Source organism: Drosophila mauritiana, chromosome 3L, assembly GCF_004382145.1.
Source record: "Drosophila mauritiana strain mau12 chromosome 3L, ASM438214v1, whole genome shotgun sequence".
Taxonomy (NCBI): Eukaryota; Metazoa; Arthropoda; class Insecta; order Diptera; family Drosophilidae; genus Drosophila; species Drosophila mauritiana.
The window spans coordinates 8,451,328-8,478,816 of record NC_046669.1 but is presented as its reverse complement, the minus strand read 5'-3'; the positions used below and the strand labels follow the sequence as shown (position 1 = coordinate 8,478,816).

At 45.7% G+C, this 27,489-nt stretch overlaps 9 protein-coding genes across 10 annotated transcripts; 4 read left to right on the top strand and 5 right to left on the bottom strand.

Moving 5' to 3' along the window:
* Positions 1-926: 926 nt before the first annotated feature.
* LOC117140276 (paramyosin, short form) lies at positions 927-13,184 on the top strand. 2 transcript variants are annotated; one of them, XM_033303104.1, is made up of 9 exons: positions 927-1,280; positions 1,917-1,973; positions 3,843-3,929; positions 3,994-4,160; positions 5,823-6,694; positions 6,772-6,899; positions 6,970-7,082; positions 11,316-11,931; positions 12,011-13,184. In XM_033303104.1, the coding sequence occupies exons 1-9, from the start codon at positions 1,158-1,160 to the stop codon at positions 12,485-12,487; spliced, it is 2,640 nt and encodes an 879-aa protein (XP_033158995.1). In that variant the 5' UTR covers positions 927-1,157; the 3' UTR covers positions 12,488-13,184. The 2 variants fall into 2 exon arrangements, with proteins under 2 accessions (XP_033158995.1, XP_033158996.1); XM_033303105.1 differs by lacking the exons at positions 927-1,280; positions 1,917-1,973; positions 3,843-3,929; ... (2 more) ...; positions 6,772-6,899; positions 6,970-7,082 and adding exons at positions 7,364-7,435; positions 7,505-7,612; positions 8,103-9,165.
* A 291-nt stretch (positions 13,185-13,475) lies between these two features.
* On the bottom strand, positions 13,476-14,139 carry LOC117140277 (chorion protein S16). Its single transcript, XM_033303106.1, has 2 exons — positions 13,756-14,139; positions 13,476-13,622 (listed from the first exon to the last, which is right to left on the bottom strand). Exons 1-2 carry the CDS (start codon positions 14,084-14,086, stop codon positions 13,537-13,539), a joined length of 417 nt encoding a protein of 138 aa, XP_033158997.1. The 5' UTR covers positions 14,087-14,139; the 3' UTR covers positions 13,476-13,536.
* Positions 14,140-15,508: 1,369 nt separating this feature from the next.
* On the bottom strand, positions 15,509-16,302 carry LOC117140325 (chorion protein S19). The gene is made up of 2 exons (XM_033303175.1): positions 16,196-16,302; positions 15,509-16,106 (listed from the first exon to the last, which is right to left on the bottom strand). Exons 1-2 carry the CDS (start codon positions 16,208-16,210, stop codon positions 15,600-15,602), a joined length of 522 nt encoding a protein of 173 aa, XP_033159066.1. The 5' UTR covers positions 16,211-16,302; the 3' UTR covers positions 15,509-15,599.
* A 669-nt stretch (positions 16,303-16,971) lies between these two features.
* LOC117140214 (chorion protein S15) lies at positions 16,972-17,598 on the bottom strand. The gene is made up of 2 exons (XM_033303003.1): positions 17,493-17,598; positions 16,972-17,421 (listed from the first exon to the last, which is right to left on the bottom strand). Exons 1-2 carry the CDS (start codon positions 17,502-17,504, stop codon positions 17,086-17,088), a joined length of 348 nt encoding a protein of 115 aa, XP_033158894.1. The 5' UTR covers positions 17,505-17,598; the 3' UTR covers positions 16,972-17,085.
* Positions 17,599-18,423: 825 nt separating this feature from the next.
* LOC117139473 (chorion protein S18) lies at positions 18,424-19,295 on the bottom strand. The gene is made up of 2 exons (XM_033301791.1): positions 19,193-19,295; positions 18,424-19,016 (listed from the first exon to the last, which is right to left on the bottom strand). The coding sequence occupies exons 1-2, from the start codon at positions 19,205-19,207 to the stop codon at positions 18,513-18,515; spliced, it is 519 nt and encodes a 172-aa protein (XP_033157682.1). The 5' UTR covers positions 19,208-19,295; the 3' UTR covers positions 18,424-18,512.
* A 613-nt stretch (positions 19,296-19,908) lies between these two features.
* LOC117139470 (erythroid differentiation-related factor 1) lies at positions 19,909-24,461 on the bottom strand. The gene is made up of 6 exons (XM_033301787.1): positions 24,441-24,461; positions 21,917-24,389; positions 21,611-21,860; positions 21,239-21,550; positions 20,984-21,177; positions 19,909-20,920 (listed from the first exon to the last, which is right to left on the bottom strand). Exons 1-6 carry the CDS (start codon positions 24,459-24,461, stop codon positions 20,535-20,537), a joined length of 3,636 nt encoding a protein of 1,211 aa, XP_033157678.1. The 3' UTR covers positions 19,909-20,534.
* On the top strand, positions 20,223-20,501 carry LOC117139474. The gene is made up of 2 exons (XM_033301792.1): positions 20,223-20,303; positions 20,366-20,501. Exons 1-2 carry the CDS (start codon positions 20,283-20,285, stop codon positions 20,459-20,461), a joined length of 117 nt encoding a protein of 38 aa, XP_033157683.1. The 5' UTR covers positions 20,223-20,282; the 3' UTR covers positions 20,462-20,501.
* Positions 24,462-24,948: 487 nt separating the features above from the next.
* On the top strand, positions 24,949-25,793 carry LOC117139472 (tail-anchored protein insertion receptor WRB). The gene is made up of 2 exons (XM_033301790.1): positions 24,949-25,111; positions 25,167-25,793. Exons 1-2 carry the CDS (start codon positions 25,040-25,042, stop codon positions 25,629-25,631), a joined length of 537 nt encoding a protein of 178 aa, XP_033157681.1. The 5' UTR covers positions 24,949-25,039; the 3' UTR covers positions 25,632-25,793.
* Positions 25,794-25,850: 57 nt separating this feature from the next.
* Positions 25,851-27,126, top strand: LOC117139471 (signal recognition particle receptor subunit beta). Its single transcript, XM_033301788.1, has 3 exons — positions 25,851-26,034; positions 26,120-26,426; positions 26,484-27,126. Exons 1-3 carry the CDS (start codon positions 25,929-25,931, stop codon positions 26,803-26,805), a joined length of 735 nt encoding a protein of 244 aa, XP_033157679.1. The 5' UTR covers positions 25,851-25,928; the 3' UTR covers positions 26,806-27,126.
* Positions 27,127-27,489: the final 363 nt, after the last annotated feature.

Sequence of the window (27,489 nt, the reverse complement as noted above, 5' to 3'; positions counted from 1 at the left end):
CACTTTTATGATTTTTCTGCTTGTGTAAAAATGTTGTAACACCCCTGAGATCTGCATAGCATATATATTTGGGCTCGATATTTGGCTGGGGGTTTCATACTCTAACCTCTTTTCTTGTTAATAATAATATATTTTAAATCAATTCGAAATCAAATGATTCAAATATTTACATACATAGTCTCAAACGCTTAAATGTATTCAACATTCTAGATATCCTAATGTTCTAGAAACCGTAGCATAAGAATGTTTCCAAAAATCAAATCATTCTATTTAAGTTTGCTCCCAGAACTATATCTCAATCTTTATAGTCTAGGGACTACGTGCTGGAATACTGGTTTGGCACTAACTTCTAAATTATATCCGAGGCCCCTGAACCAAGAAAATGTGCCAATAAATATAAATTATGAACTTTATGATCTGCAGAAGATGCCAAATATTTCAACATGACTTATATGTACGTTCGAGAATTGGGAAAATTTATGTGTAGATACATTCTGGCCAGACGCTAGATACACAAAATGAAACGCACAAATGACACAGGCTAATTACAGGTAAGCAATAGAAAAGAAAAGACAAGAAAAGCAGGCGTACTTCGTGTTTTTGAGTTTATTTTCGTAGGGGGCAAGCTCTCAGGCAAACTAGCGTGAAAATGCGTTCACACAAGCTTCGGCCCAAGCGAAATGAAAAATCAAAGAATTTTCCACACAACTGAGCAATTAACACAACAACACGGCCGCGTGAAAAGTCACTCGAAAGTCCCACTCACATTCACATAGGTGTGGGGGCTTACAGATATATCTCACGGTATATCCCACTCGGATCCGATCGGCGGAGAGCCGATGGCGCCCGACGGCGCACGAAGGCGCCCGAAGGGAACCGAATAAATCGTTGAAATAGACGAATTCAGCTGGCAGGCCAAACCAATTCAACGAAATACTCTTTATTCGAACGACAACGGGATCTCTTGTTCAGTAGATCACCAGCCTTACTCCGACGTTTATTACGAATTTTCTCGGTGACTCGGTGACAACTACAAAACTGCGTGCGGTGCTGTAGAGATTTTCGCTTGAGAGGAACACACAAATCATAATACTAGATACGCGAACCGATCGCACATTAATTTATAGAACCAGAATCGAAAATCTGACCTAGCAAACATGTCGTCATCGCAGGCTGTCCGCTCCTCGAAATACTCCTACCGGGCCACGTCCACCGGACCCGGTGGCGCCGATGTGAACATCGAGTACATCCAGGACCTGAGCTCGCTCTCCCGCTTGGAGGTAAGGATCGTCCCGTTCCGTCTCATCTCGGAATCGAATTCGAATTCGAAATTGGAAGCGGACCGGTACCGGTTAAGAAATCGGCATCGCATTTGGAGCCCGTTTCACCAAATCCCCAAAGACGTTGGAATTCCGACCAGGGAATAGGAATACGAAATGCGTGTGCGCCAAATTTTCTTCAAAATCTACGAGAATTTCTCTCTCTTGTTTCGGTGTCTGTGTAGAGACTGAAAAAGAATCGGAATATAATCAAGAAAAAATACGAAAAACAAACTAAGAAACCCGAAAAATTCATCTACACTCTATATCAAATGCACATATATACCGTAGATATATATTCGTGTGTTAAGTTCTCGGCGCGTTCTTGTGTGTGGAAATATAGAAAATTCGGTGAAGCAAAATTCTAGATGTCTATATGTATCTAAACGTGTCTGTATATACATATGCATTGCTAAAAATTATGTAATGGCCACCTCTGGGCAATACATATACAAGAGAAAACATCGAAGAAAAATTTGTGAAGAAATCAATACTGTGCTGTAAAGTGCTTTTCAATGAAAGTTGCAATCAAATAATATGAAATAACGAGCCCATAAAAGATCACACTCAATAAATGTATCCACCATTTTCTTGCAGGACAAGATCCGTTTGCTCCAAGATGATCTTGAAGTTGAACGTGAGTTGCGTCAAAGGGTGAGTCATCTATTTTGGAAATATTCATAATTTTAAATATTTTTAAGTTCTTTTTGAACCGAGTATTCTTAAGGTATTATAATAGGTTTCTTTAGAATATTTTTTAACATTCTTAATTAATTGAGAGCGTCATGGGGCTTTTTTAGTCAATAAGATTATTTCCTGATGAAATCGGCGTGTGAGATATGACATATCCGAGGAAGTTAGAAAAGATCAGCCCGCATTCTCCGAGACCCAATGGAAATCAAAGCGCCAGGGAAAACCATTTTTACTTTTTTCACCTCGCAAATGTCACCCTAAAAACAGCAAAAATATGTGGAAAGCCAAAATAAAATCAAAATAGACCAAAGTAGCAGTAGCGATAGAACCGATAGAAAAGTCAGCAAACAAATGCAAATCTAAGAATAAACTACCCTTCGTAGAGTTTCGAAAGTGTGAAAGTAAATGATAATGATGTGCATTGAACTTCAATCGCTTTCGTTTTCTGGCTTTTCCTTCCTTGCGGAGCATTGATAAATGATTTTTCCCCTGACTTTGCAAAGACAGCGGCCGCCGCAAAGACAGCAAAGTCAGGAACAGCCAGAGAAAAGTGGGAAAATTCGCAGGCCGAAAGTGCACTTCATTCAGCGCAATCCGCTTGGGCATTACAAATTTAGAAAATGCGAAGAGCTCTTGCCGGAATGGAATGGGCTGGCCAGGAATGTTCTGAAAATTTTGTTAAAAAATCAAATTTAATTACTTTGTGCCTTATGGATTAGCACGCACTCGCAAACAGATACACCGCCCCCCAACACACACTCACAATATATGGAACAAAATGGCTAAAATTAGCGCACGACATTCAATACAGAGAAGCGAATGATTAACTTGAAAACAACCAAAATATGAGCAGAGAAGAAAAGAAAAAAAAGTAGCCAAAGAGCCATCATCATCACCATCTTCACGATCAGCGGCGGCAGAGAGGAAAATTCGCTCGCTCACTGCGGGAAAATCTTCGCTTTTTGTCTGTGGGCGTGTGTCTGTGGGAAAATTAAATAATTTTCATGCACATTAAAAGTCTTCACACCGCCTGGCATTCTTTCTACATATCCACATATGCATATATAGGCGGAAAAAACATGTATCTACAAGATACATATGGCGCAAATGGATTTACGGCCCAAACTTACGTGGCCTTTGTGGCAATCGGCAACTTTTTGTTATGCCAAATGAACGGACAAACACATGTTCGCCTAGGTATTATCATAAACATAAATGTAGAAACATATTCAGCGAGAGATTTAAAAGAGATTTATCAGACCAATGCGTTCTTTATTTAGGCTTGGGGCATTTTAGTTAGCTGAATTTTTTATGATTGCTTCGGACAGCTCCAAATACCAGAAATCCCACTGGCCGCATCTAGCACATAGCTTTCATAAAATAGCATTTAATTGCAATTCGCAAAATTGACCAAACGAGGTCGTCGACAAAGGCGAAAAGCAAATGTTTAGATTCCGAGGGAGCCAACAAAAAATGTTTCTGTTCAAGCGAAAAATGTTCGAATGCCTTTTTGGAAATGCAATCTAGGAAAGCGGTGTGCGGCCGCCCACAAAAGATATATACGCATATATAGGCGCATATATCGTGGATGCAATCGGACTATGGCTACACCTCTGCGTGGAAGATTTCTTGGCAAGTTGCCATTGTTATTTTAGGTGTTGCATGTGCATAATTATTTTTGACTGATTAATGTGATTTATAATTTTTATTATGGGCTGTTTGAGTAGCCACAGAGCATGGCTAGCGCAGGGTATTTATAGATCCTTTACATTATACCAAGTTCCTAATGGAATCTCGTCCTAATCTCTGCTTATATTCTTCAAATTTCAGATCGAGCGTGAGAAAGCCGATCTCAGCGTTCAGGTCATTCAGATGTCCGAGCGTCTCGAGGAGGCCGAGGGTGGTGCTGAACATCAAGTGAGTACCATGTGGTATATCGATATTGCAATCCAGCCATAACTGATGTATCTTTCAATCCCAGTTTGAAGCCAACCGCAAGCGCGACGCTGAGCTGCTGAAGCTTCGCAAGCTGCTTGAGGATGTTCATCTTGAGTCGGAGGAGACCACTTTGCTTTTGAAGAAAAAGCACAACGAAATTATCACGGATTTCCAGGAACAGGTTGAAATCCTAACGAAAAACAAGGCCAGGTAGGCATTCCAACAGGCTCTGGCCATCGCCACCGACGTCCCCATTTCCATTCCATTGACCCAGAAACCGTACCATATCCAAAACATAAACATTTCCATCCCGAGCTGTCATGCATCCGCAGAACATATTTATTTGCCCCCAATGATGATGATCAAGTGGCGTCAGCTGGCTCTTGCGGACATTTCAATGTCTCGAGATCTCGTGCAGTAACTAAACAATACAATGCCTAACCTTGCGCTGCCCCGCTGACCCAAAAAAAAAAAAACAGAGAAAATCGAAGCAGATCATAAACCATTCATCAAAATGCCATGACATGCGAAATGCAAAGCGAAAAAATCTGAAAACATAAACCTGCATGGCTTGCAAGTTCTATTGGCACAAATCGCGGCCGAAAGGCCAAACGTATGAGAAAAAATTCGAGAAACTTTCGGTTGCTGGCCGCCTCTCATATTTCCAAATCGATGCGAGCGATTTCCAAAAATAAATTCCCAGGAATTTTGAAATCGCAGCAATTCAAGGCTATCAAAAGATAACTAGTCAAGTTGATCAATATGCTTTCGAATAAATCAAAATCAACTGAGATCCTAAGTCTTAGTTTCCTTAAATCAAGTTCAAAGTTGAGTTCCCTTGCGTTCTTTAAGATTTCCACCTTTAAGATAGGTGCGCCCGAGTTTGCGCACTTCCGTTTGAAGACAAGGACGGAAGGTCGGAAGATCAAGCAGCCGTCCCACTCTATCGAAAAAGCTTCGGAAAGCTTTCGCACAGCGAAACTTTCTTCCATATGTTGTTATGCCCACCACCCATACCATATTTTCTTTCTGAGCGGAAATTTATTTATAGAAATTTTGAAATTTTCATCCACATTCTTGAGCAGAGAGGCTCTTTGTTGCTGTTGCCGTTCCGCTCCCACCGCCTCCCTGCATCGCTCCCTCTCGCTCGCACCAACGCTCCAACCCAAATATGTCTTTGATTGAATCATATAGAAAATGTGTTTATTGTTTTTGTTGCTGTCCCGCTCCGACCCATCGCGTATTATGGAAATCCGATACGTTTTTTGGCTGGCTTTTCAGCTTGTGGGTGGGAAAGGTCGGTTGCACCGATTCTAGCCCCCTGACAGGTGGAAAAGCTGGCAAATGCCACGGATTGCACACGGAAAATTCGATCGATAATCAAGGCGATATGTAATGGGATTTCTTTGATCGATCCAGAACAGACTGAACTAAATATATAACCACTACGATTATAAAAGATTACGATGGTATTAAATTCATATATGTATAAGATACATTTAGATACAATTTACATATAAGATACAATTTACCGAAATTATCGAATTGAATCACCCTGGTCGGAGTAATACATATCCTTTCTATTCGTCCCAGCTTATGCATATTTATTTTACAATCAATTATCATAGCTTGCTTCCAGGCAGACCCAACATGATCTTAACCCTTGGTCTGCTGAGCCTTCGACCACCGTTCGTGATCCATCGATAAACTTTCGAACGGTGGCCGAAGGCTCGCAGGTCCACTCAAGCTTGCTAGCGACTCACAGCCTGGCCGATCTCACAAACCATGACTAAGTATCGGGATTGTGATTTTAGACCCCCAAAACTAAAGTGGAGAACCCTCTTCTCCCTATTTTTAACCGAATGCTTGCAGAGCCGAGAAGGACAAGGCCAAATTCCAGACCGAAGTCTACGAGCTGCTCTCCCAGATCGAGTCCTACAACAAGGAGAAGATCGTGTCGGAGAAGCACATCTCCAAGCTGGAGGTCTCGATCACCGAGCTGAACGTGAAGATCGAGGAGCTCAACCGCACCGTGATCGACATTAGCTCCCACCGATCCCGCCTCTCGCAGGAGAACATTGAGCTGACCAAGGACGTCCAAGATCTGAAGGTCCAGCTGGACACGGTCTCGTTCTCCAAGAGCCAGGTCATTTCCCAGCTGGAGGACGCCCGCCGTCGCTTGGAGGACGAGGACCGTCGTCGCTCGCTGCTCGAATCCTCTCTGCATCAGGTTGAGATCGAATTGGACTCGGTTCGTAATCAACTCGAGGAGGAGTCCGAGGCCCGCATCGACTTGGAACGTCAGTTGGTCAAGGCCAATGCCGATGCCACCTCCTGGCAGAACAAGTGGAACTCCGAGGTGGCTGCCCGCGCCGAGGAGGTCGAGGAGATCCGTCGCAAGTACCAGGTCCGCATCACCGAGCTGGAGGAGCACATCGAGTCCCTCATCGTCAAGGTCAACAATCTGGAGAAGATGAAGACGCGCCTGGCCAGCGAGGTGGAGGTGCTCATCATCGATCTGGAGAAGTCCAACAACAGCTGCCGCGAGCTGACCAAGTCGGTCAACACCCTCGAGAAGCACAACGTTGAGCTGAAGAGCCGCCTGGACGAGACCATCATCCTGTACGAGACCAGCCAGCGCGACCTGAAGAACAAGCACGCCGACCTCGTCCGCACTGTCCACGAACTGGACAAGGTCAAGGACAACAACAACCAGCTGACCCGCGAGAACAAGAAACTGGGAGGTGCGTTACCATTCTAAAATCCATAATTTTATATTGTAGTTATCATGATATATTAATAACAACCTTTTATTAACCAGATGATCTTCATGAGGCCAAGGGTGCCATCAACGAACTGAACCGTCGTCTGCACGAATTGGAACTGGAGCTGCGTCGTCTGGAGAACGAGCGTGATGAGCTGACCGCTGCCTACAAGGAAGCCGAGGCTGTAAGTAATCAGAAGCACATATCACATTGTTAGTTATAATCCTAATAATTTATATAATAATATTTTATAGGGCCGCAAGGCTGAGGAGCAGCGCGGACAGCGCCTGGCCGCCGACTTCAACCAGTACCGTCACGACGCCGAGCGTCGTCTGGCCGAGAAGGATGAGGAGATCGAGGCCATTCGGTAAGTTACTGACCAGGGATTGGGAACTAGCGTAAACCCCTCTTTTGGAAGTAGCCTCACGCCACTGCCCCACGAGTGACAGCGAGAACAGACGAAGGTTGTCGCTTCCCCTGCCAAAGCGGAAGCCCCAAAAAAAATAAACACCCCTCAAGGCCCCAGGGGGGAAATTATTCGATTGATTTGCAATCGCTTTCGCAATTGCCAACACAATTGATAGTGAACTGACCCATTTAGCAATTAGCAATCAGTTCGAGTTCTTTAGTCGCACAAAAAGCAACGGCATTAGTTTTCTATTTAGGAAGCCAGGCAAAAGATCCTGATCCCACTGAAGGTTCACAGGCTCAGCTCAAGAAGTGGGTTATATCCATCTGGTTTTCAAAACCACACCGATTTTCTTAAAATCCGTATCTAATTTTCCGCAGAAAATTGCGCAGTTGCTGTGATTACACAATCGAAGTGGGTTCATAGTTGAAAATCGAAAGAACCCATTGAGAAAACTTTCGAGTTGAAGAGTGGCTCTCCAGCAAGTGGTAGGTTTTTGGATCAATCATCAATCGAGTTGGTGGTCAGTGTTGTTCTGTGATTGAAGTGAACAGATAAGTTAAGTGTGCATTATGATTGATCTTAATAGATGTCCTTGATTTTGTTAAATTTTTACACACGTTTCCGGTAATTAAATGCTATTGTGAAATCGATAGAAGTGTTCTATCTGAACTTGTACAAATCGAAAACTATTGATTTGGAATGTTCAAATAACTTTACAAAGATAAATACAATATATGCACTTTTGGACACATTCCCTAGTTCCTTTGAGTCTTCCATGGCTATTGCATAAAATGCCTTGCTATTATGACATTGTCTATGAGCACTTTGCCAAAATGAATCAATCATAGCCGCACATTGACTGCCAACAAATGATGATGATAATGATGATGGTGATGATGATTTTATTGTCGTCATTATACTCATACCTAGCCCGATGCCAACAGCTGAAAGAAACGAAATGCAATCTTTTTATAGATTTCGACAAATTTGAAAATTTATTTGCAAAGCAGCAGCAACTGCCACCGCTGCCAACCGAGGAGAACCCAAGAGACCCGAAGCTACAGAGGCGACAAGGCGACACACAGAGGCGGCGACAATTGTAGCTTTAATTAGAGTACTCTTAAGAAAACCCAATAGGCCATTAGACCATTAGACCATCGCAACCCCCTTGATAAATCCGACCCAACCAAAACTCCCCTTCCTAAACCATGGCCCTAGCCCTTAAACAAAGACCTTCCCGCTTCCGTCCGACGACGACGACGTATGAGGATAACTATGGGTACACCATGAACTTCTACCAGCCCATGCTGGACTATCTGGACGCCAAGGCCAAGGGTCTGGAGGTCAAGAAGCCGCACCTGCCGTGGGTTAGCGAAAGGGGCCTGAAGCAGTACCGTCCCTCGAATGCGGTGCGACAATATAACGCCGACGAGATCGTCCGATTGTCGCGCACCTGCGCCGCTCGTGCCGACGAGATATTGCTTAACTTTCGGGCCCAGAAACGCTCGCCGTTCAGTGTACAAAAGTTGGTCGACGCATCGCGAGTGACCAAGCACATTGAACCGGACACAGTTGTCGAAAGATCGCGCCAGCGCCGCCGCCGCCGTCAGGAGGAGCTCGAGGATCTGATCAAACGCGACACCCTGAAGATATTGCAGCGCATCCGTAAGATTGAATTGGATAACGAACTCGACAAGATGTCCGACGATTTCAAGCGCTCGATTCGCGGCAAATCCGCCAGTGCCATCGCCCAGGCGCTGCTCTCCGAATCGGAGAAGAACATCAAGACGGCCAAGAAGGAGGAGGAGGACTACATCGCCCAAACTTTAGTGCGCTCGAGTCGGGCAGTTTCGCGTGCCCGTTCGCGTTCCTCCTCCCCCCTCGATGGCCAGTATCGCGCCCATGCGCTCCACATCGAGCTCATGGACGACCGGCTGGTGGACAAGCTGGACCATCGCGTCTCCTCGTCGCTCCACAATGTGAAGCGCCAACTGTCGACCCTGAATCAGCGCACTGTGGAGTTCTACGCGGACAGCAGGTGTGGTATTGAGGATAAGTGCTGGATCTGTCGCAAGGTCCTGCGCACCCATCCCAAGCTCAAGGACTATAGCTATGTGTATTGGAAGCACTAGGTCGAGGTCGATGTCCCTAATCCCAATTCCCTGCCCAATTCCAGACCCTCCCTTCGCTCATAGCTTCATTCGATATCTTAGATTTCAAGCATAAGGTACTCAATCATTTTTGACGATCCGAAATGTATCTCAAATGTATACCAAAGGATATATTTGTGTTACTGCACACATCGAAGAGGGGAGAAAACATTTTAAAAATCAAATATATGATTTTTAGAGGCCTCCATTTTGCTTACTTTTCCATATACGAAACAGTTCTTTACAAATATTAAATGACATGGAGTGGTTCAATATATTTATCTCGAGATATTAAAAGATCCATCTTTAGAAAGCCACAAAAATGTGTTAATATCAAGTGGATCGAACTGAGTTTCGCTGTGTACTTCCCATCCGGGCAATTTGAATAAATGCGAACATTTTTGAATTGCAGCTCAATTTTTTGTCTGAGCATCCTAGAACCTCCTCCCCCGACCCGGCAATTTGGCATCTCTATTTGTCTGTTTGTCGTTCCTCGTCTGGCACAAAATGTATTTTTGTTTCAAGAGTTTTTGCGAATCGCGTTCTTGTTTTGTTCCTCTAGCATTGTGTCTGTTGTGCAGTCTTCTGAAAATTATTTATACAGAATTATGCGAGGCATATTTGACCACGGCTAATTGCAGAAAATCGCCAGCAATTTGGTCATTAATTAGAAACTTTGTGGGTGTTTCTATGCTTCATGTGTTGGGCATCTAAACAAACCTTCTAGTCTTTGTTTTAATTGAGTATATAATCAACACTCCTATCTGCAGAATATGTCAAGTTACTATAGTCCCTTAATGCCAAGTTAATCCAAATGCAAATCTATTCATCACTTTCCCCTGAAATAACCAGTTTTTAGCCCAGTCCTATCATATTTCGCACCCGCACCTCAGAAATTTCGAGGTTGTCAGTCCGATTTGCGCGTAGATGGTCCGACCAACTATTTCTTTGGGTTTGTCCTTCAAATCGAGATTTATTTTATTTTCAACTGAAAAGAAAACTGATGCGCATGACAGCAAAAACAAGAGGTGGCGGAAAAAAAAAAACAGAACAACATTAGACCCAGCAAATATTTTTGCGTAAACATTGAAAACAATGGCGGGGAAAAATTAAAATCTAAATGGGAATGCTTAAGCTTTCTACCTAAGACACTAGAAAGCCAAATACCTTGGCAAAACGACAGCAATGGGCACACACACATGATTTTCAGATTAAGTAACCAACACAGGGGCTCTTCTAAGAAAGCATAGTATTCGACTAAACAAGAATAATCATAGGAATTAGGAAATACTGACTGATGAGGGATAATAATATTGTTATATAACCAGGAAAGAGGAAATGATTCTGCAAATTAAGCATCATAAAGATACTCCTCCAAAATCAAAAATTGTTAGAAACTGGAAATCCATTAGCTATGTTTTCAATACTTTCTACTTTACCACATTGTAAAATGACCTATCGCCACTAAAATAGAATTCAGTAGTCATGTTCACTTATCACTAATTGCAACAGGTACACATCTTTGAATTAAATTAGAAAGTGAATCAGGTAGAGTATCAGAAGCGCAAACATTACTCAAATTTAGTTGGCATCGCTGCACCTTCGCCCAAGAATAGACGCATGATGCACTTACCCCAAAAACAAAAAACAAATGCATTTTAGGGGGAGAAGGAACTAGTCGGCAAATAGCTTGGCATGTAAGCCCCAACTATTTGTGACAAGTTCGATGTCTTTATCATGCGTAAAAATACACCGAAATTCGCGAATGCAGCGGCCAGCGAAACAATGAAACATTTCTGACAATGCCAGAGCACCTGAGTTGAGTGGTTGAGTGCTTGGTGGTTGAGTGCGCCCAACTGCTGAGTGGTGCGAAAAATGTAAAATTGTGGGTCAGGCATTGGGGCCAAAAATAGAGCCAGCAAAGCGAATCGACGGAGGGTCATTGTGTGGTAAACTGGGGCTACTTCTCGGTAATCAATTCAATTGATAAATGGTGTAAAAATGTGTCAAAGTTCTAATGAATGCATTCGATCCGTAGCAAGCAGACCTCGATCGAGATCGAGCAGCTCAATGCCCGCGTCATCGAGGCGGAGACCCGGCTGAAGACCGAGGTGACCCGCATCAAGAAGAAGCTGCAGATCCAGATCACCGAGCTGGAGATGTCGCTGGATGTGGCCAACAAGACCAACATCGATCTGCAGAAGGTGATCAAGAAGCAGTCGCTGCAGCTGACCGAACTGCAGGCCCACTACGAGGATGTCCAGCGCCAGTTGCAGGCCACCTTGGACCAGTATGCCGTTGCCCAGCGCCGTCTGGCCGGTCTGAATGGCGAGCTGGAGGAGGTGCGCTCGCACCTGGACAGCGCCAACCGTGCCAAGCGCACCGTGGAGCTGCAGTACGAGGAGGCTGCCTCCCGCATCAACGAACTGACCACCGCCAATGTCAGCCTCGTCTCCATCAAGTCCAAGCTGGAGCAGGAGCTCACCGTGGTCGCCTCCGACTACGAGGAGGTGTCCAAGGAGCTGCGCATCAGCGACGAGCGCTACCAGAAGGTCCAGGTGGAGCTCAAGCACGTCGTCGAGCAGGTACATGAGGAGCAGGAGCGCATCGTTAAGCTGGAGACCATCAAGAAGTCCTTGGAAGTCGAAGTCAAGGTGGGTGTTTGGGTTTTGGGATAAAATGTACTAAGTATCTGGTACTATATGAGTCCACGAACTTTGCTCTCTCCCCCAGAACTTGTCCATCCGCTTGGAGGAGGTCGAGCTGAACGCCGTCGCCGGCAGCAAGCGCATCATCAGCAAGCTGGAAGCCCGCATCCGCGATCTGGAGCTGGAGCTGGAGGAGGAGAAGCGCCGCCACGCCGAGACCATCAAGATTCTGCGCAAGAAGGAGCGCACCGTCAAGGAGGTGCTGGTGCAGTGCGAGGAGGACCAGAAGAACCTCATCCTGCTGCAGGATGCGCTGGACAAGTCCACTGCCAAGATCAACATCTACCGCCGCCAGCTGTCCGAGCAGGAGGGTGTCTCCCAACAGACCACCACCCGTGTGCGCCGCTTCCAGCGCGAGCTGGAGGCTGCCGAGGATCGTGCCGACACCGCCGAGTCCAGCCTGAACATCATCCGCGCCAAGCACCGCACATTCGTCACCACCTCGACGGTGCCCGGATCCCAGGTGTACATCCAGGAGACCACAAGGACGATCACCGAATAGAGCCCCGCGCTCCGCACCGAGATCATTTCATTATCAAACGCTAACCGAAGAACCGAACACAACCAATCCGAACCCATGAAGAAGACCATCTGGCGGAGGGCAGAGTTCAGAGTGCAGGACGAGAACGAGAATTGCGTGAGAAAGTTTTTATAATTTAAATTTTTTTGTCAACCCCCAAACGCCGCGGCAGCGATCAAGAACCCAGTGGACTTCGGCGGGGGCTCGTATAGGCTACACACTATAAATACATAACACTACACATCCTATCTATATAATAATAATACTATTTTGAAGTTCATGTAATTTAATTAAAATAATGAACCTGAAAACCTAAAAACAAAATAAAAACAAACCAACGAAAACTTGGCAGAGTTTTGCTAGCGTTAGAGATATGATATATACCACATACGATATATAATACTTGTACGTAGAGAGATGAGAGAGATCAACCGAGTTGGCTGAACAATAACGTTTGATGGAAATGGCGCCCATTTGAACGAAAAGCACTAAAACTTAATAACTTGAAATGGAAATGATAATCGTCACCGAAATCCCACTAAGCACGCCACCGCAGCATCGAGTTAACCGAGTTACAACCGCTTCTACTATTTGTTTTTAGTTCACTTAATGTTTAGTAGGTAAATTTCTGTGTGCTCGTAACGAATTTGAATTTTACATTAAATCAGCATCAACAAAACTGAGCAATTTTCACATTTTTTACTTTGTATCTTGCAATAAAAACGAAATTCTATTCATAATAATAACAATAAGAAATTGTAAGTGAAATTCGGTTTTACTAATGGGGGGGTCTTCAAGATTTCTGAATGGTGTAGCTGCGAACCTTAGTGAACTTAATCTATTGAAGTTTTCTTCTAAACAAACATTCTTTTCTTTTAAATCGCTTAACATGAACTAAGTTTCCGATTCGCAACCATATAATGATTCGCTCAAGTTTGGTTTCCCAGCCCAATAAATGAATTTCCATTGATTTATATTGCTTTAAGCTATCACTATTTATTAACACTTTTGGAGCTATACAATCCAAGCTCTTAGATGGCCACAGCAGCCAGTTTGGAATCGGTCTTCAGATACGCCGTCTGGCCGTAAGATCCGCCGTATTGGCTCTTCTTGAAGACTGAAAGGTAGAGAAGATACAAAAGAAAGTAAGTATGTGTGGCAAAGCGGTGCTATGGAGTCAATCCATAGTCATAGGATAAACATTATAATCCAGTTATGAAATCCATGTTGTAGCCTAGTTAGGAACCCACCTGGATCGACCTCAGCCACGAAGGAGCGTGGTGGCAGAGCAGCAGCGTATAGCTGGTCCAGAGGACCGTAGGGCTTGGCCAGAAGTGGGCGACCCTGCTCCCATCCGTAACGGTTGAGGGCATACCAGTCAGCACCGTCCAGCTTGGCGGCGGAGGCAGCTGCTCCGGCGGCGTTAGTCAGGGCGGAAGCCTGAGCCTCGGCGGTCTCAGCGGCCTTAACCACATCGCCGTAGCTGGCTCCGTATCCGGATCCGCCGTAGTGGGGGCGATTGGCCACAGCCAGGGCGACGCAGCAGGCCATCAGGCAGAGAAGGCGTAGGGTGGCGGACATTTTTTTTGGTGGTGGTGCGAGGAACGGACTGTTTCGAAAACTAATTAACCAGAGCGTGTGTCCAAATTGCTTTTATAGCAACACCATTTGAGCTGCTCCGCGATTTGTGAGCTCACCAGACGTGACCAAACCACCTCGATGACCAGTCACTTTCGGGGGGCCGCCACTGGCAGCATCTCCAGCCCCCTCCGTCCCCTCTGGCCCAGGGCGATAAGGCCACGGGATCGTCTCCAATTTCTATGCTCATTGAAATTGCGCGCCAAATTGCGGCACTGCCACAACCCCGGGAACCCCGAGAAGCTGCTCCATTGATAGCGACTTCCCCCTGCTCGGCACGCTCTGTTCGCTTCTGGTGTGTGCGGTATCGGGGCTTTGGCCGTACTCCACGGCGATCCGGCCCATGCACGCATCGGAAATCGGGCCAACTGGGGTTAAGCCACCGATCAATGAACACTAACCGGAACCAGCGAGGTACGAAAGCCTTTGGACGTCGGGCAAACCCTTGCTTTAAGGCTGAACTATGTTTTTAAAAAGTTTGTGGATCTTAAACTCAGTTCTATGAATTTATATCCCGCATGATAAAAAATTCTTTAAAAATTGCCAAAAATGTGCATAGCCATAAAGTGGATTTCATATTGTTGCCTTAAACAATTTATTATATTACGTCGATATTCTAAGTTATGTTTCAAATAGATTGACATTTAAGTAGTTCTTTTGATTAGAACTTCATTCTTATATTTATTTTAAAGTAATTTTACAAACTAACTAAGTACCAAATTTTAAACTGTGTTACTGAAAAACGTCGTAAGATAAGTTAGTAATAATATATAACTTTATTTATGTTTCGGCTTAATTTACTTTTAATAAAAATTAGATTTCTTCAAACATACAACACTTCTACACACGGTTTTAATTTCAACGACAAGTTCTCCCAAGAATTGTGCCGCACTCGAAGCCAGAATTCTTGCCGTGATTCACCGCTCGACTCGAATGTCAAGCGATGGCCAGCAGCATTGAAGCTCTTGGCCAAGAGTTTGGCCCCAAACAAGTCAGCAGATGCGATTGCTTACCAGCCAGAAAATATGAAAATATGAAAATGAGCGCTGCAATCGGCAAACTCGGCGAACTGTGGCGCTTTCTGGCCACAAGATTATTGACTGACTGACACAATAAATAATTGAATGTTTATGGTTTCTGCCACTTCGGTGAGTGATTTGCGAGCAAACCGGAGCAAGCAAATCCGGAGCACGTTTCCGCCGAGACACTCAAAGACATTCCCGGTGGCGACTGCAATCAAATGAACAATGCTCCACCCGCTCTGAACAGCTGCTGCAGCTGCATTTGAGCTCGAAGCCCCGAAAATTTGTTTTCTCATAGATATAAAGAGTAGCTAAAAGCCCCGAAAAATATATATTCCAAATATGATTATGATTTTTTCTTGTGGTTTATTATGTACACGATCAGGCTGAGATCAAGTATCCGGCAGGCTGGCTGGGGATAATCAAGTATGCGCCTAGTAGCCGCTGCTGCGGGGTGCAGAGTACTGGCTAACGTACTGGTTGCCATACTGGTTCTCCGGGACGTAGAGCTTGGCCACTGGAGCAGCGGGGCGGATGGGCAGGATCACCTTGCTGTACTCCGGGGGCGAGACGTAAGCCTTGTAGTTGTTCTGGCCGGGGTACAGGAGGGTGGCTCCAGCGGGCTGGACAGTCCAACGGGGTCCGTAGCCGGCACGACGGTAGTTGCCACCGTTGTAGCCACGTCGCTCACCACCATATCCACCGCTGACCTGGATGGGACGCAGGATCTCGGGGGCATAGCTGCCGCGGTATCCACCGGCGATGATCTCCACAGGGCGCTCATAACGCTGCTGACCCTCGGCTCCAGCAGCAGCTGCTGAGCTGGCGGCGGAGGCGGCGGAGCTATCCTGACCATAGGATCGCTGTCCGTAGCTCTGCTGGCCACCGTAGTTGGCGTAACAGCTGCCCACGATGCAGGCGCAGAAGATGACGGCCAGAGTCTGGAAAATTAGGAAAGCTTCCAGTTAGCACAAGTACGGAAAATGGAAGAGCAGCAGGGAATACGGAAGCGGTTCTCAGGGACACTTACAGCGAACTTGTTCATGGCTATGATGTATGGGTTTTGGCACAGTTGGCTGAATTAACATATTAAATGGCCAAGCACACTTCTTTATATAAGCAAATTTATTGTTGCACTCGAAACGTGATCTCGCCCAGAAATTTATCACGGCTCAAGAGCTGGCTTCGCCGTCTCTTCTCGGCCAGTTTGTTGGGGAACTTTCTGTGGATTTCTAGCTTTTCCTAGCCAGATATCGGGGCTCCACATTGAGCTCGTTTCGGCTCGAGCAGGTTGCTCACCGCAGCATCGTATCGCCTCCATTCGGCGGTCGACCTTCGTTGGGGGTGGCAGATGCAGATGCTCCAACTGAGGCCCAAAATCAATGGTGGTTTAATGATTGCTTATGAGGTGCGTGCGGGAACGCAACCGGGTTAATGGGATAACGAGCCAACAACTGGCCAAGGGGTATTGGATATGGATTTAATTATAATAATATATGTATATCCCTTTGTTTGATTATAAAACTTAAGAGGTTCATCTGAGACAAACTAATGGTTTCAAAGAATTGTGCAAATGGCTAAATTGTTACCATAGGTAACTAATTTCTGGAGTCACTGAACCTGTCTACTTTGTGGCTTGAAGTGCATAGTTATTCTATATAGTGAGATCTGCTGCAGTGAATATTCTAGCTGAACTACTTTGAAACCCATCTTGTGTCTGGAATAATAATAATGACCCACCGCTAAATCTTTACCCGAATGCGCTGAAAAGTATGTCACAATGCAAAACACACAATGCGGTTTTCTTTTCGGTATTTTCCATTGCGTTCAAGCTGCTTTTATTCACTGATTCTCAGAGTTTCGCCATGACAGCCACTCGAGGATTTGAGCAAGTTCAATTCACTGCCGATGAAGCGGGAATTAGTAGGCACGGTGTCCGTAGCCGTGTCCGATCTCGTGGCCGCGAGCGCCATCCAACTCGTACGAGGGAATGGCGTACTGTTTGTAGGTTCCGGGATTCACGGCAGCGGCGGAAGCAGCGGCGGCAGCAGCGGCACTTCCTCCATTACTTTCCGATCGCAGGCTGCGGGGATAGCTGTTGTAGCCACGGGAGGGTCCGTAGGCGGGCACCTCCTCGTAGACGACGCGCTGAACACCACCGTAGCCACCACCATAGACACCACCATAACCTCCACGGTTGCCGTACGCTGGGCTGGCGTTGATGTAGGCGAACAGGGCCAGGGTAACACAGGCGATCTGAAGGTGGAAAGGGGAAATACGGAGGATCAGATGGCTGCCACTCCTTCAAGGGGACTACCACAACTTACCAGGTACTTCATGGTGAGTGCTTAGTTTTGTTGGTTTGGGGTAATCAATCAAACTATGATTTACCGACCAGAAACGCTCGCTTTTATACGCAAATTTTAGCCTGGACATTTACGTGACCTATATACACTAATTGTTCTGTTTCAGCCCAGAAATGGCATTTCATAATTGCCCGGCTGGAATATACTCACATTTGATTTATGTACTGTCATTTACTTGTTGTCGGGCCATTATAAAATCGCTTGGTTACGCGATGTGCTATTCTACCGGGCTTTGGGTAGTGATAGCACTATGAACACGCGACTCTCTCAATTGGGACCCACGAACGCGTTTATTTTCGAATACACTCCAAAATTTGTTGAATTGAACTTCATTTTATCCACATTCTTGGGGGTAATGGTTTCCAGGTCGGTTGTGCCCGGGAACTTGGCTGGCCTAAAGGAGGATTCTTCTAGAACTGGTTACAGCCGGTTATCCTGGCAAAATATTTAGTCATCACATTAAAGTGACCACTAGTCACATAGAAAACTTAGAAATTAGAAAACTAAAGTTTTGGAAAGCATTACAATAATTCTTAAAATTTTACAAAATAATTTTAAGCAAAACTATAATCTATATAATCTCATTTTATGTAATAGGTTCTTTAATTTAATGGTTAGTTAAAAACGTTAAGGCTTTTTAGACCAAGTATAATTTTAACTTGGCCCCACAAATGACTTGAATTTTAGCTTTTCAGCTTCATTTGACATGACAATTTTTCTTTAGCACTTTAAGCAGCATTTTCATTTAACTACGAGACCAAGAAATTTTTGCTGGCTCAAAGTATCGCATGGCATTGCAATGAACCGCAAGTCTGTGCCAATTCAGCGAAGTTAGGCAGATCTCAACTCTTGGCCCGAAACTAAAAACCCAGCAAGAATAAGATACTCAAAATTTAAGTCTTGATGTTTTGGCTTTTATTATTATGACCTAGTTCCTTATTGGCAGGTAAGTTTTTGGTTCACTGTTCAACGTTTTGCCACTTAGTAGCTGGGCCTCTTGTAGCCCTTCTTTCCGGCGGCCACGGAGCTGGCAGCAGCGGCTGCGGAGCCTCCCTTCACCTTCTCGCTGTATCCGTACTCCTGGGGCACGTAGCTGGTGGGGGGATAGACGGGCTGGGCGTGGCGGGGAGCCTCCTTCCAGACTAGAGGAGCTCCAGCGCTGGGAGCGGCCAGGGCGAGCTTGGCGAGGGCAATGGCCTGGGCATCGACTGGTGGAGCACCGCCGTAGCCGGAACCGGAGTACTGAGATCCCACATTGGCACCGCTGTAGGCAGACGACACGGGCACAGGCACCGACTCGTAGGCACCGCCATATCCTCCACGGTTGCCGCCGTATCCACCGCCGTATGAGGGAACGATGGCCTTAACGGTCAGGGCAGGCTGCACCTGGTAGGCATAGCCACCGACTGGGGCACCACCGTATCCACCACGGGGACGTCCGTAGGCGTTGGCCGAAACGGCAGAGATGGCGCAGAGGCAGATGCACTAAGGGATTCAAGAAAAATTCAATTAATTTGGGTACAACTTGCATTAGGATCCAAGAAAAGATAGATCCCAACATATTATCCAATTATAATAATATAGATATATATTTCATTGAAAGGATCATACTGGACTCAGTTGAGGTGTCGATAGAAACAATATTAGAACTTAAGACTTACCATGAACTTCATCATTCTGAGGCTGAGTTGGTTAGTTGATCGATGCGAAGGTAACTAATGTCTCATTCTGGCGCAATGTTTTGTTTTTATACCAGATCCAGGCAGAGGCCCAACTCTTACGTGACGAATATGATGCAAGTTTCGGCTCTCCGGGTTCCCGGAGACGCAGTTCCAGGCCTCGCCTCTTTGTCCAGCAATCTTGAGACGCCGCCGGAGACGTGCAGCCAGGCCGAATCCGCACTGGCCAAAATGCTGGCTCTCAATTCGGGCCGGTCCAGATAGCAGGCGTCTGTGCTTACGCCATCGTCTACCGGAGACGAGACCCCATTACGTAAGATTCCGACCGCATGACTCTTCGTGCTCCGGATCCACATAGTTTCGATCAGTATTGCAGGTGCTTTGCCCCACGGTGCCGAGAGCTTGACACCGATTTTTCAGTGGCACAGTGAAGTCAAGGCAGTGGCCTGAAAATTCTGCTGCGTTGGTAGAATTTATATACAAAAGCAAAAAAAATTGAGATAAAATTACAATAAAATTATAAACACTTAACCGTTCCACTTTCCAAACTGCCGCACTAAGCTTTTTATAATATTCAATTGGCGCTACACAAATTGTGAATGGCTTATGGGCGGGCGCAAACGTTTAATAATGAATAATAAATTATTTAGATGTTGGCCAGGCTCAGGGTACCAGCATCCAGTAGCCAGAAGACGAGTGAAAACGATCTTTCTCCGTATGCATTTTCTCTTCAAGATTGCTTTATTGGGATTTTAACTAGTTGCTTTGCTCTTAGGAATTAAGTAAAAATATTATTATAAGACTGGGAACTGGAACTAGCCAACGACGACACGATAAATATTAAATAGTAACATTATTCGCAATGCAATGCAAATGTAAGTCGGCTGAAACCTCAAGCCAAGATTGACGGATCTGAACATCCATCGCAAGTCCGATATAGCTAGCTTGTTGAACAAGATATTTAGCGGAGGCTAATCTAGATAAACGACACGTTTGGGCCAGGGCCCTCAGACTTTATAAGAGCCGAGCTGCCGATGACCAGATCAGAAAACTGACTCCAAACGCTTACAAAATGAGTAGTCTGCGTTGCAAGGTGAGATGGGATGATTATGGTTTCATCGGGATGGACACATTAATGGTAATTTCAATCTGCAGATCCTACAGCTGGCTGTGCTGCTTGTGTTGGCTGCTTTGCAGATCGGAGCAGATCATTTGGAGAGCGATGAATGCGGCTGCGGGCGGCGGGGCTGAGATGTTACATCAATAAACAAGCGACGAGCAATGCATACAATTCGAACTGTTGTGGGTACTGGGGCAAAACCTATCAGAAGACACGTACAGCTGGTCGCGGGGCCAGCTGTGTTTCGCACATGGCCCGTAGCCGGGCGAGCAGCATGTGCAAATGCTTTAAGCAAGCTGTCGACGATTGCTGGGCCCCTAGGCCATGTTTCCCAGTCAAGGTTTCCATATACATGCGCTTGTACAGCTTTGACAACTGCTTGGGATCCTTGCCGGCCAGCGTGAGCTTCGTAAGCGTCTTCAGCGCATTCTGCAGGCGGCTCTCAAAGAGCGTCAAATGGCCGGCAAACTCGTCATCGGCCACTTGGCCACTGTTAGTATCGATGACGTGGGCAAATATGAGCTCACACTGTAAACAAATTTCCAAAGCCGCTTGCATTTGCTTGATCTTCTGTGCGGTGTGAGTGGAAACTGCCGGAAAATTGAAATAATTTATTTTCTAACTCTTCAAGACCTTAGAGATGATAAACTTACGTTCGGCCAGAAATTCATGAAGGGAAATCCGCTCTAGCTGCACCACCAACAGGTCTCCCACCTCCTTAAGGGTCTCTAGAATTTGGGTGGCCTTCTCGTAGTGATATTTACAGAGCTGTAGAGTAGATTTGGGCAGCTGAGAGAAATCACAACAGCCATGAGTACGCAGCTGCGAGTAGTGGAAGGAGGCAATTCTGGAAAAGTCAATAATTGTTTATTGCATTTGCTAATTGCAACTCATAGTCCTCGTCCTACCTTTTGTGTATTAAGCCCGATCGAAAACTGTATAGCACTTGGCGTGCACCAGGGTGTTCGACATCACAAAGTCGCAACGATTTCTGAAGCAATTCCAGCACTTCTTTGGAGGCGTCAACTAGGCTGGATTTGTCTGCTGCGCTGTGGTCCTGAAGTTGTTTAGCTAATGTAAAAGTGGCAGTGGATAATTCCCAATGGACGAGGTCCCATAGTTCGGGGTTTGCTTTACGAGTATCCAGACAATCTTTGGCCTTCTCGTAATAGCTGAATGCCTCGTTGTAGAAGGCTTTTTGGCTTTCTAAGGTTATAGCACTAAATGAAGATGATTCAGAATTATTTAAAACGAATCATGATTATTAATAAACTATTTACCTCTCATTGGGCATGATTAGGTGGGCGCGCAGGCGCATAAATCTACCAATATTGCAATATAGAAAGGCCAAATTGACATTATCTTTCACGGCAGTGAAGGCTTCTATTCCTCGACGTAGGCAATCATAAGAGTTGACTGTTAGTTTCACATACAACGGCTCGGAAGGATCTGCCGTTGGTCTGTCCTCGGTTTGGTCATTTTCAGCGTCTTTTGTGGACTCCTTCTTCTTCATTAACTCACTGTATTCCTCTGCAATTTATAATTTCCATTAGTATATTTATGATTTCAATGGTTGCGCTACCTACCTTGAGCCCAGTACATGTACTTAAGACCCAGCTCGTTCCGCACGTTTCCTAGTCGCCGAAGAAGTTCATTGCTTTCCGCTTTCTGGGCATGCTCCAATGCTTGTTCGTAGCACTTGCAGCTGTGCAGCATCACTTGTTCCACATTGTCGGAAGGCTCCAAGGAGGGCAGTTCCTCTTCTTCGCCTTCCAGCTCTTGAGCCAACTCGTCGCCGATAAAGTCCATTGAGGGATCCAACGCCCCAAACTGCTGGATGTACTCCTCAATGGATTCCCAGTTTTTCGAAATCTGGAAAAAGCAGTCACCCGCCCGGCCTAGCAAGCAACTGTACTGTGAAACTACATTGGCCATATACTTGTTGAGCACTTGTTGGCAACGACAGGCCAGCTCAATGGATCGCAAGGTAGATCCGTACCGGCGGGATTCATAATAGTGCTCGGCCAGGGTGGCAAATGTCAGGCAGGCCTTTTCTAACAGCAGAAGTTTTAAGTGGACGTTCCAGGAGCCAAAGTGTTGTGTGTTGAACTTGGCACTCATCTGCCGATTACTGGCATTGGCGGATTTGGACTTGGTAGTAGTGGTGAGTTCCTTGGATTTGCTGCGTTTGGCCTGCGTTTTGGGGTTTGGTTTCTTCACAACTTGTGCTGGCTGCTGGCTCACTTTAAGCTGCTCGTATGGTAAAGGAATCGCGCTGCAAGGCTTTGCCATATTCGGATTTTGCTCCTCATGCAGAATTCGGCGCTTCTCCTCTTGTTTGGCATTTGCCTCCGATTCCTTTAGTTTCTCCTCTTGACTTCCATTGAAATACTGCAGGCAGGATAGTCCAGCACTAATGTGCTCCAATGAAAAGCTACACCGCTCAGCAGTTGTAGCTATTAGAGGAGCCGGCTTGGACTTCTTGGCATGAGATTTAAAGTCTCTTAGGGCATCGCATATATGACGCACAGCCACGTTAGCTCTGCCACCGCTCTGCTCGCTACTTTGGTAGCTCTTCTCACTTGAGTAGTCTAGAAGATCATCTTCATAGTCCTCCTCGTCCTCCTCTTCATCGTCGTCATACAACGATTGATCATCTGAGTCCACTTCCTCAAACTTGGGCGACTTTGGATCGATGCCCGCCGGCACATGTAGATCCGAGAGTATATAGTGGGAAGAGCTCACGATTTGTGGGTATTGTTCCTTGGGCAGCAGCTTGATGCAGTTATCCAGTAGTGCACGTATATTGCCCGCTGCCTTAGGACTTATATGAGGCAGTGTGTTCTTCATGTTTCGAGCCACTGAATAAAGCAGCATTCCCACCGGAACGGTGAAGGGATTAACCTGTTGCTCGGGTGGATCTTCCTCCGACTTCTCAGATGCCTGATTTTGGCATAATGTAGTTAGATCGTACAACTTGACTACGTCATCGTTGCGCCCCTTAAAGAGCCAATAGGTGTGACCCGCCTTGGTGGCATTGGCCTTAAGAAAGGCTAGAATGTTCTGTGCGACGTTGCGAACCACTTGAGGCGAAAACTGCGAGTTCTCCAGGTACGGCAGGTCCTCGGTCTTGATGATCTCGTACTTTTGAACAATGCCATCCAGGTGATAGCACATCACTACCTCGGGCACATTACACATAAGATTGTCCAACCAGTAATCGATTCCGGTTAACACATTTATAGGCTGAGCCGCATCCCTTAAACGCAAGCTGATGCACGGCCTGTTGGGTCCTCCAAATATGGGCATATCTGTGCCGATAAGCATGCGTATATCCTCAAATGTCCAGACCACGTTTCTATTAAAGGCATGGCTCGACTTTGGGTCTGGAACGTTCTCCTCTATTTTCGGTTCTGGGAGAACTGGTCCCGTGATGGGCAATCCCTGTTTGCGGCTGGTTAGCTGTGTGGGTGTATTGGCCACATCGTAGTCCAGCTCATCACCAGTTTGCTTCAGGCTGTGATACAGGAACTTGGACAGCAAATTCTTTGTTTGCAGCGCCTCCCGGGACCGCTCCTTCAGGCAGTAATTGTGCTGTGTATCTCCATAGGTCAGGACGTGCTCCAGAATAAAGGATCTTAGCCACTTCCAGTCGTCATCCGCCTTTCGCAGCAGATACTTCTGGATGTCGAACTCATCCAGGAGCAATGTGTTGCCCACCTTGTGCACAACCATGCTGATGGCGCTCTTCGCGCTGTAAGGCAACTTGAGTAGCTGCTTGATATTCTCCGCGTCGCTGACCACATCCACCTCTCCCACGCAGTCAGGAAACATCTGGCCCAGTCGAAAACTGGCAAAGCCGGCACTTTGGTAGAGAGCCTGGTGTAATCCATGGCTGCTGTGCGACGTTGTCAGCCAGTTGAGAGGCGGAAGATTCAAGTTGGTGTTGCACTCTAGCCGCTTGAAGTGGGCGGGCACTGGCACGGGAGACAACTTAATCACCGCCTGGCTTTTCACGACGTCCAACTCATGTGGCCCAATACTCCTGCACGGTTCAATCTATCGAAAAACATGTGTTATTTATTTAAGCTTCATGGCGCACATTTTTACCTCTTCATTTCTATCTTCCATTATTGCGCTGGCTCATTGGTAACTCCCTGAAAATCCAATCCCGTGGAATATTCAAGAAACTTTCAAGCAGATGTGTTTTTGTTTTGCCGGCTCAGCTGAGAGCTTCCGCAGTTTTCCAACACCAGAGGGCCGGCGCTGCCAACTTAGTGCCAGCACAGCTACATGGGATTAGGTAGAGTTCAAACTTTTACAATCAAGGGGGTTTGAAATAAATTTTAAGACTAAATATATATGGCGTACAATAAACCTTATATTTAACTATTCAATATTTCTAATACACTTTTGCACTTTAGAAAATCGAAAATACTTAAAATTCTTTTTTCAACAAATGCTTCATTTACAATGAAATTTGTTTCAGTGGTAGCTCAAAATTTTAAGAAAATTTATCGAAAATTATGTGAAAATATAATACTTGTGGGAAACGATCCCCTCTCCTACGCCACTGACCAATTCAGCTGATGACTTTCTGGTGCTCGTTATACAACACTGGCATATTATTTTGTTTTCCATTCAGTAACACGATTAATCACAGACTGTCGTAAATTTTCCCGAATTGGATACAAATCTGACACAAAAGCATGACACTGTTCGCCCTCATCGCCCTGCTCAGTCTGCTGAACACAATCCTGCCAGATTTCATAAGGAACTACGTGAGTACCATCCGCAAGAGAAAATCCCGGTATAGAACCTTATCCTGACTTGCAGCTCAAAGTATCGCGATTGTGGGGCGTAAGGAACTCCACGGAAATTCGGCAGTTGCAGACAGAACTGAACGACGCCCGGGAGCAAGTGGAGGTGGTCAGCAATGCGGAGCATTCCGGAGAGTACGCCAGGACCATTAAAATTATGCGCGCCGAGCGTAAAGTATCAGAGGCGGAGGCGAAACTGAAATCTGCCCGGGGAATGGAGAACTTCATGCGGATGAGCATCGATACGGCCATGTTCTACGGATCTAAGGTGCTGCTCTCCGCAATAACCGTGTTTATCAGCATCCGGAATCGTGGAACGCCCGTCATGATCATCGATGAAGCGATCAGCCTGGCTCCGTTCACAGGTCTTCTTAGTTTTCCAACTGGCGTGGCCAATGCCATTTCTGTGCCCGCCTGGGCATTCTCCTGCAACCTGACATTTCGACTCATCTACGGCTTTGTGAAAAATCGTGGGGCGTGATTTCATCCGAGCGAAATCCCTCCATTTCATTTAGCACTTAGAAGGCGCTCGAAACTATGTACTTTGTTATGGTTTGCTAAGCTTCATCACGCATTGACTCTTGAATGTAAAGGCCCAATTTTATGTAAGCACCACATCAAATAAATGTATTTTCGGACAAGATTCAGTTTGAATCACGCGCCTTGGTCTAAGGGTGTTTTCCTACACTGCTCGTATACATAGTGTTGCGCTGCGTTCACTCTAGATGAGTGCGTGTCATTTTCCCCATCCAATTTGTTTGGTGTTTTGTTAGCCGAAATGGACAAACTAAATGAAAATGCTCGAGAGCGGAAGCAGATCAAGCTGGGCGAGATCGACACGGGCCCCATTTTAGTGGCCCTCCTGCTGGGCTTCATTGCAGTGGGTGAGTACGCCACGTGGAGTTCGCCTTTTGTCCCCGGGAGTCTCACCTGATGTCTGAAATCGCAATCACACGTTTTCTCTTTTAGCCATATTTGTGATCCTGCGAAAGCGTTCGTCTGGCCGCAAGGACTTTCTGCTCACTGGGCTCAGTGAATCCGGGAAAAGTGCCATCTTCATGCAGTTGATCCACGGCAAATTCCCGGCCACTTTTACTTCCATCAAGGAGAACGTTGGAGATTACCAGGCGGGCAGCGCGTCTACCAGGTTAGTGGATATACCAGGACATTATAGGGTGCGCGACAAGTGCTTGGAGCTATATAAACACCGTGCCAAGGGCATTGTCTTTGTGGTGGACTCGGTTACTGCCCACAAGGATATCCGGGATGTGGCAGAGTGAGTTTTCAAGTAATGTACAACCTAGATACGGTGCTAATCTCATTGGTTTTCCAGCTTTCTGTACACCATCCTATCAGACAGTGCCACACAACCCTGCTCTGTGCTAGTCCTTTGCAACAAGCAGGATCAAACCACCGCCAAGAGCGCCCAGGTCATTAAAAGCCTATTGGAGTCGGAACTGCATACAGTGCGCGACACCAGAAGTCGCAAACTTCAATCCGTGGGCGATGAGGATAGCAGCAAAACCATCACACTGGGCAAGCCAGGACGCGACTTCGAATTCTCACACATCGCACAGAATATCCAGTTCGCGGAGGCCTCCGCCAAGGACACTCAACTAAGCCCCCTCACCGATTGGCTCGCTCGGTTGCTGTGAATTGGGCACACAAGGCTCTCAGACTGATAAAAACTGGAGTCCTGAAGGAAAGAATGCGGAACACAAAACAACAGATTGATATTTATTTTAACGTTTAGCGCTCTCAATGTCGTATTTATTATGCTACGCCGATATACACCGCTGTTAGAGTATAAATCCGCGCATTGTTAAATATCCTCTTCTCCCGCCCTTTGCCTTCCACCTATTTCCCTGTTTAATTTTAGGTTATTGTGGAAATTTTTATACTTTTAGCATTAATTTGTCGGTAGATAAGTGTCATCTAAAGTCATCTATAAACCTTTTAAGAAGAAGAAAGCCGAATAAGATGAGTTTTAAAACGCAGATACTGAATGTAGAATCAGCAAAGGCTTCAAATAATAGCATGGTTGCTGGGGCCTTAAATTTATGTCGTATATGGTTTTCTTTACTTTTAAGAAATACCGCCAAAACTGAGTTTAGTTCATTGACTATCGATAGCACAGATATGTATGCTTACCTTTTTAGTTCAATTTTTAAACACAATTTTGTGATGGCGCCTATGTTTAAGCATGTAAAATCTTACGTAGCGGTCATGTAGACATGTCACAACCTTTTATTATTTTACAGCTTATCATAACTAGCTTTAAATGATTAAAAACTCAGAAAAACAATACATTTTAAAAAATTCTATATAAATTTCCTTTG

Excerpts from the sequence above, each read along its gene's own strand:
- LOC117139472 (XM_033301790.1), top strand. The coding sequence starts at position 25,040 with ATGACACTGTTCGCCCTCATCGCCCTGCTCAGTCTGCTGAACACAATC. Across the intron at positions 25,112-25,166 it reads CAGATTTCATAAGGAACTAC|CTCAAAGTATCGCGATTGTG; the intron begins GTGAGTACCATC and ends CCTGACTTGCAG.
- LOC117139474 (XM_033301792.1), top strand. The coding sequence starts at position 20,283 with ATGAGTAGTCTGCGTTGCAAG. Across the intron at positions 20,304-20,365 it reads TGAGTAGTCTGCGTTGCAAG|ATCCTACAGCTGGCTGTGCT; the intron begins GTGAGATGGGAT and ends TTCAATCTGCAG.
- LOC117140277 (XM_033303106.1), bottom strand. The coding sequence starts at position 14,086 with ATGTCCGCCACCCTACGCCTTCTCTGCCTGATGGCCTGCTGCGTCGCC. Across the intron at positions 13,623-13,755 it reads CGTGGCTGAGGTCGATCCAG|TCTTCAAGAAGAGCCAATAC; the intron begins GTGGGTTCCTAA and ends TCTACCTTTCAG.
- LOC117139471 (XM_033301788.1), top strand. The coding sequence starts at position 25,929 with ATGGACAAACTAAATGAAAATGCTCGAGAGCGGAAGCAGATCAAGCTG. Across the intron at positions 26,035-26,119 it reads GCTGGGCTTCATTGCAGTGG|CCATATTTGTGATCCTGCGA; the intron begins GTGAGTACGCCA and ends TTTCTCTTTTAG. Across the intron at positions 26,427-26,483 it reads GATATCCGGGATGTGGCAGA|CTTTCTGTACACCATCCTAT; the intron begins GTGAGTTTTCAA and ends TTGGTTTTCCAG.
- LOC117139470 (XM_033301787.1), bottom strand. The coding sequence starts at position 24,461 with ATGGAAGATAGAAATGAAGAG. Across the intron at positions 21,861-21,916 it reads GTACATGTACTGGGCTCAAG|AGGAATACAGTGAGTTAATG; the intron begins GTAGGTAGCGCA and ends TATAAATTGCAG. Across the intron at positions 21,178-21,238 it reads TCGGGCTTAATACACAAAAG|AATTGCCTCCTTCCACTACT; the intron begins GTAGGACGAGGA and ends TGACTTTTCCAG.
- LOC117140276 (XM_033303104.1), top strand. The coding sequence starts at position 1,158 with ATGTCGTCATCGCAGGCTGTCCGCTCCTCGAAATACTCCTACCGGGCC. Across the intron at positions 1,281-1,916 it reads GCTCGCTCTCCCGCTTGGAG|GACAAGATCCGTTTGCTCCA; the intron begins GTAAGGATCGTC and ends ATTTTCTTGCAG. Across the intron at positions 6,695-6,771 it reads CGAGAACAAGAAACTGGGAG|ATGATCTTCATGAGGCCAAG; the intron begins GTGCGTTACCAT and ends TTTATTAACCAG.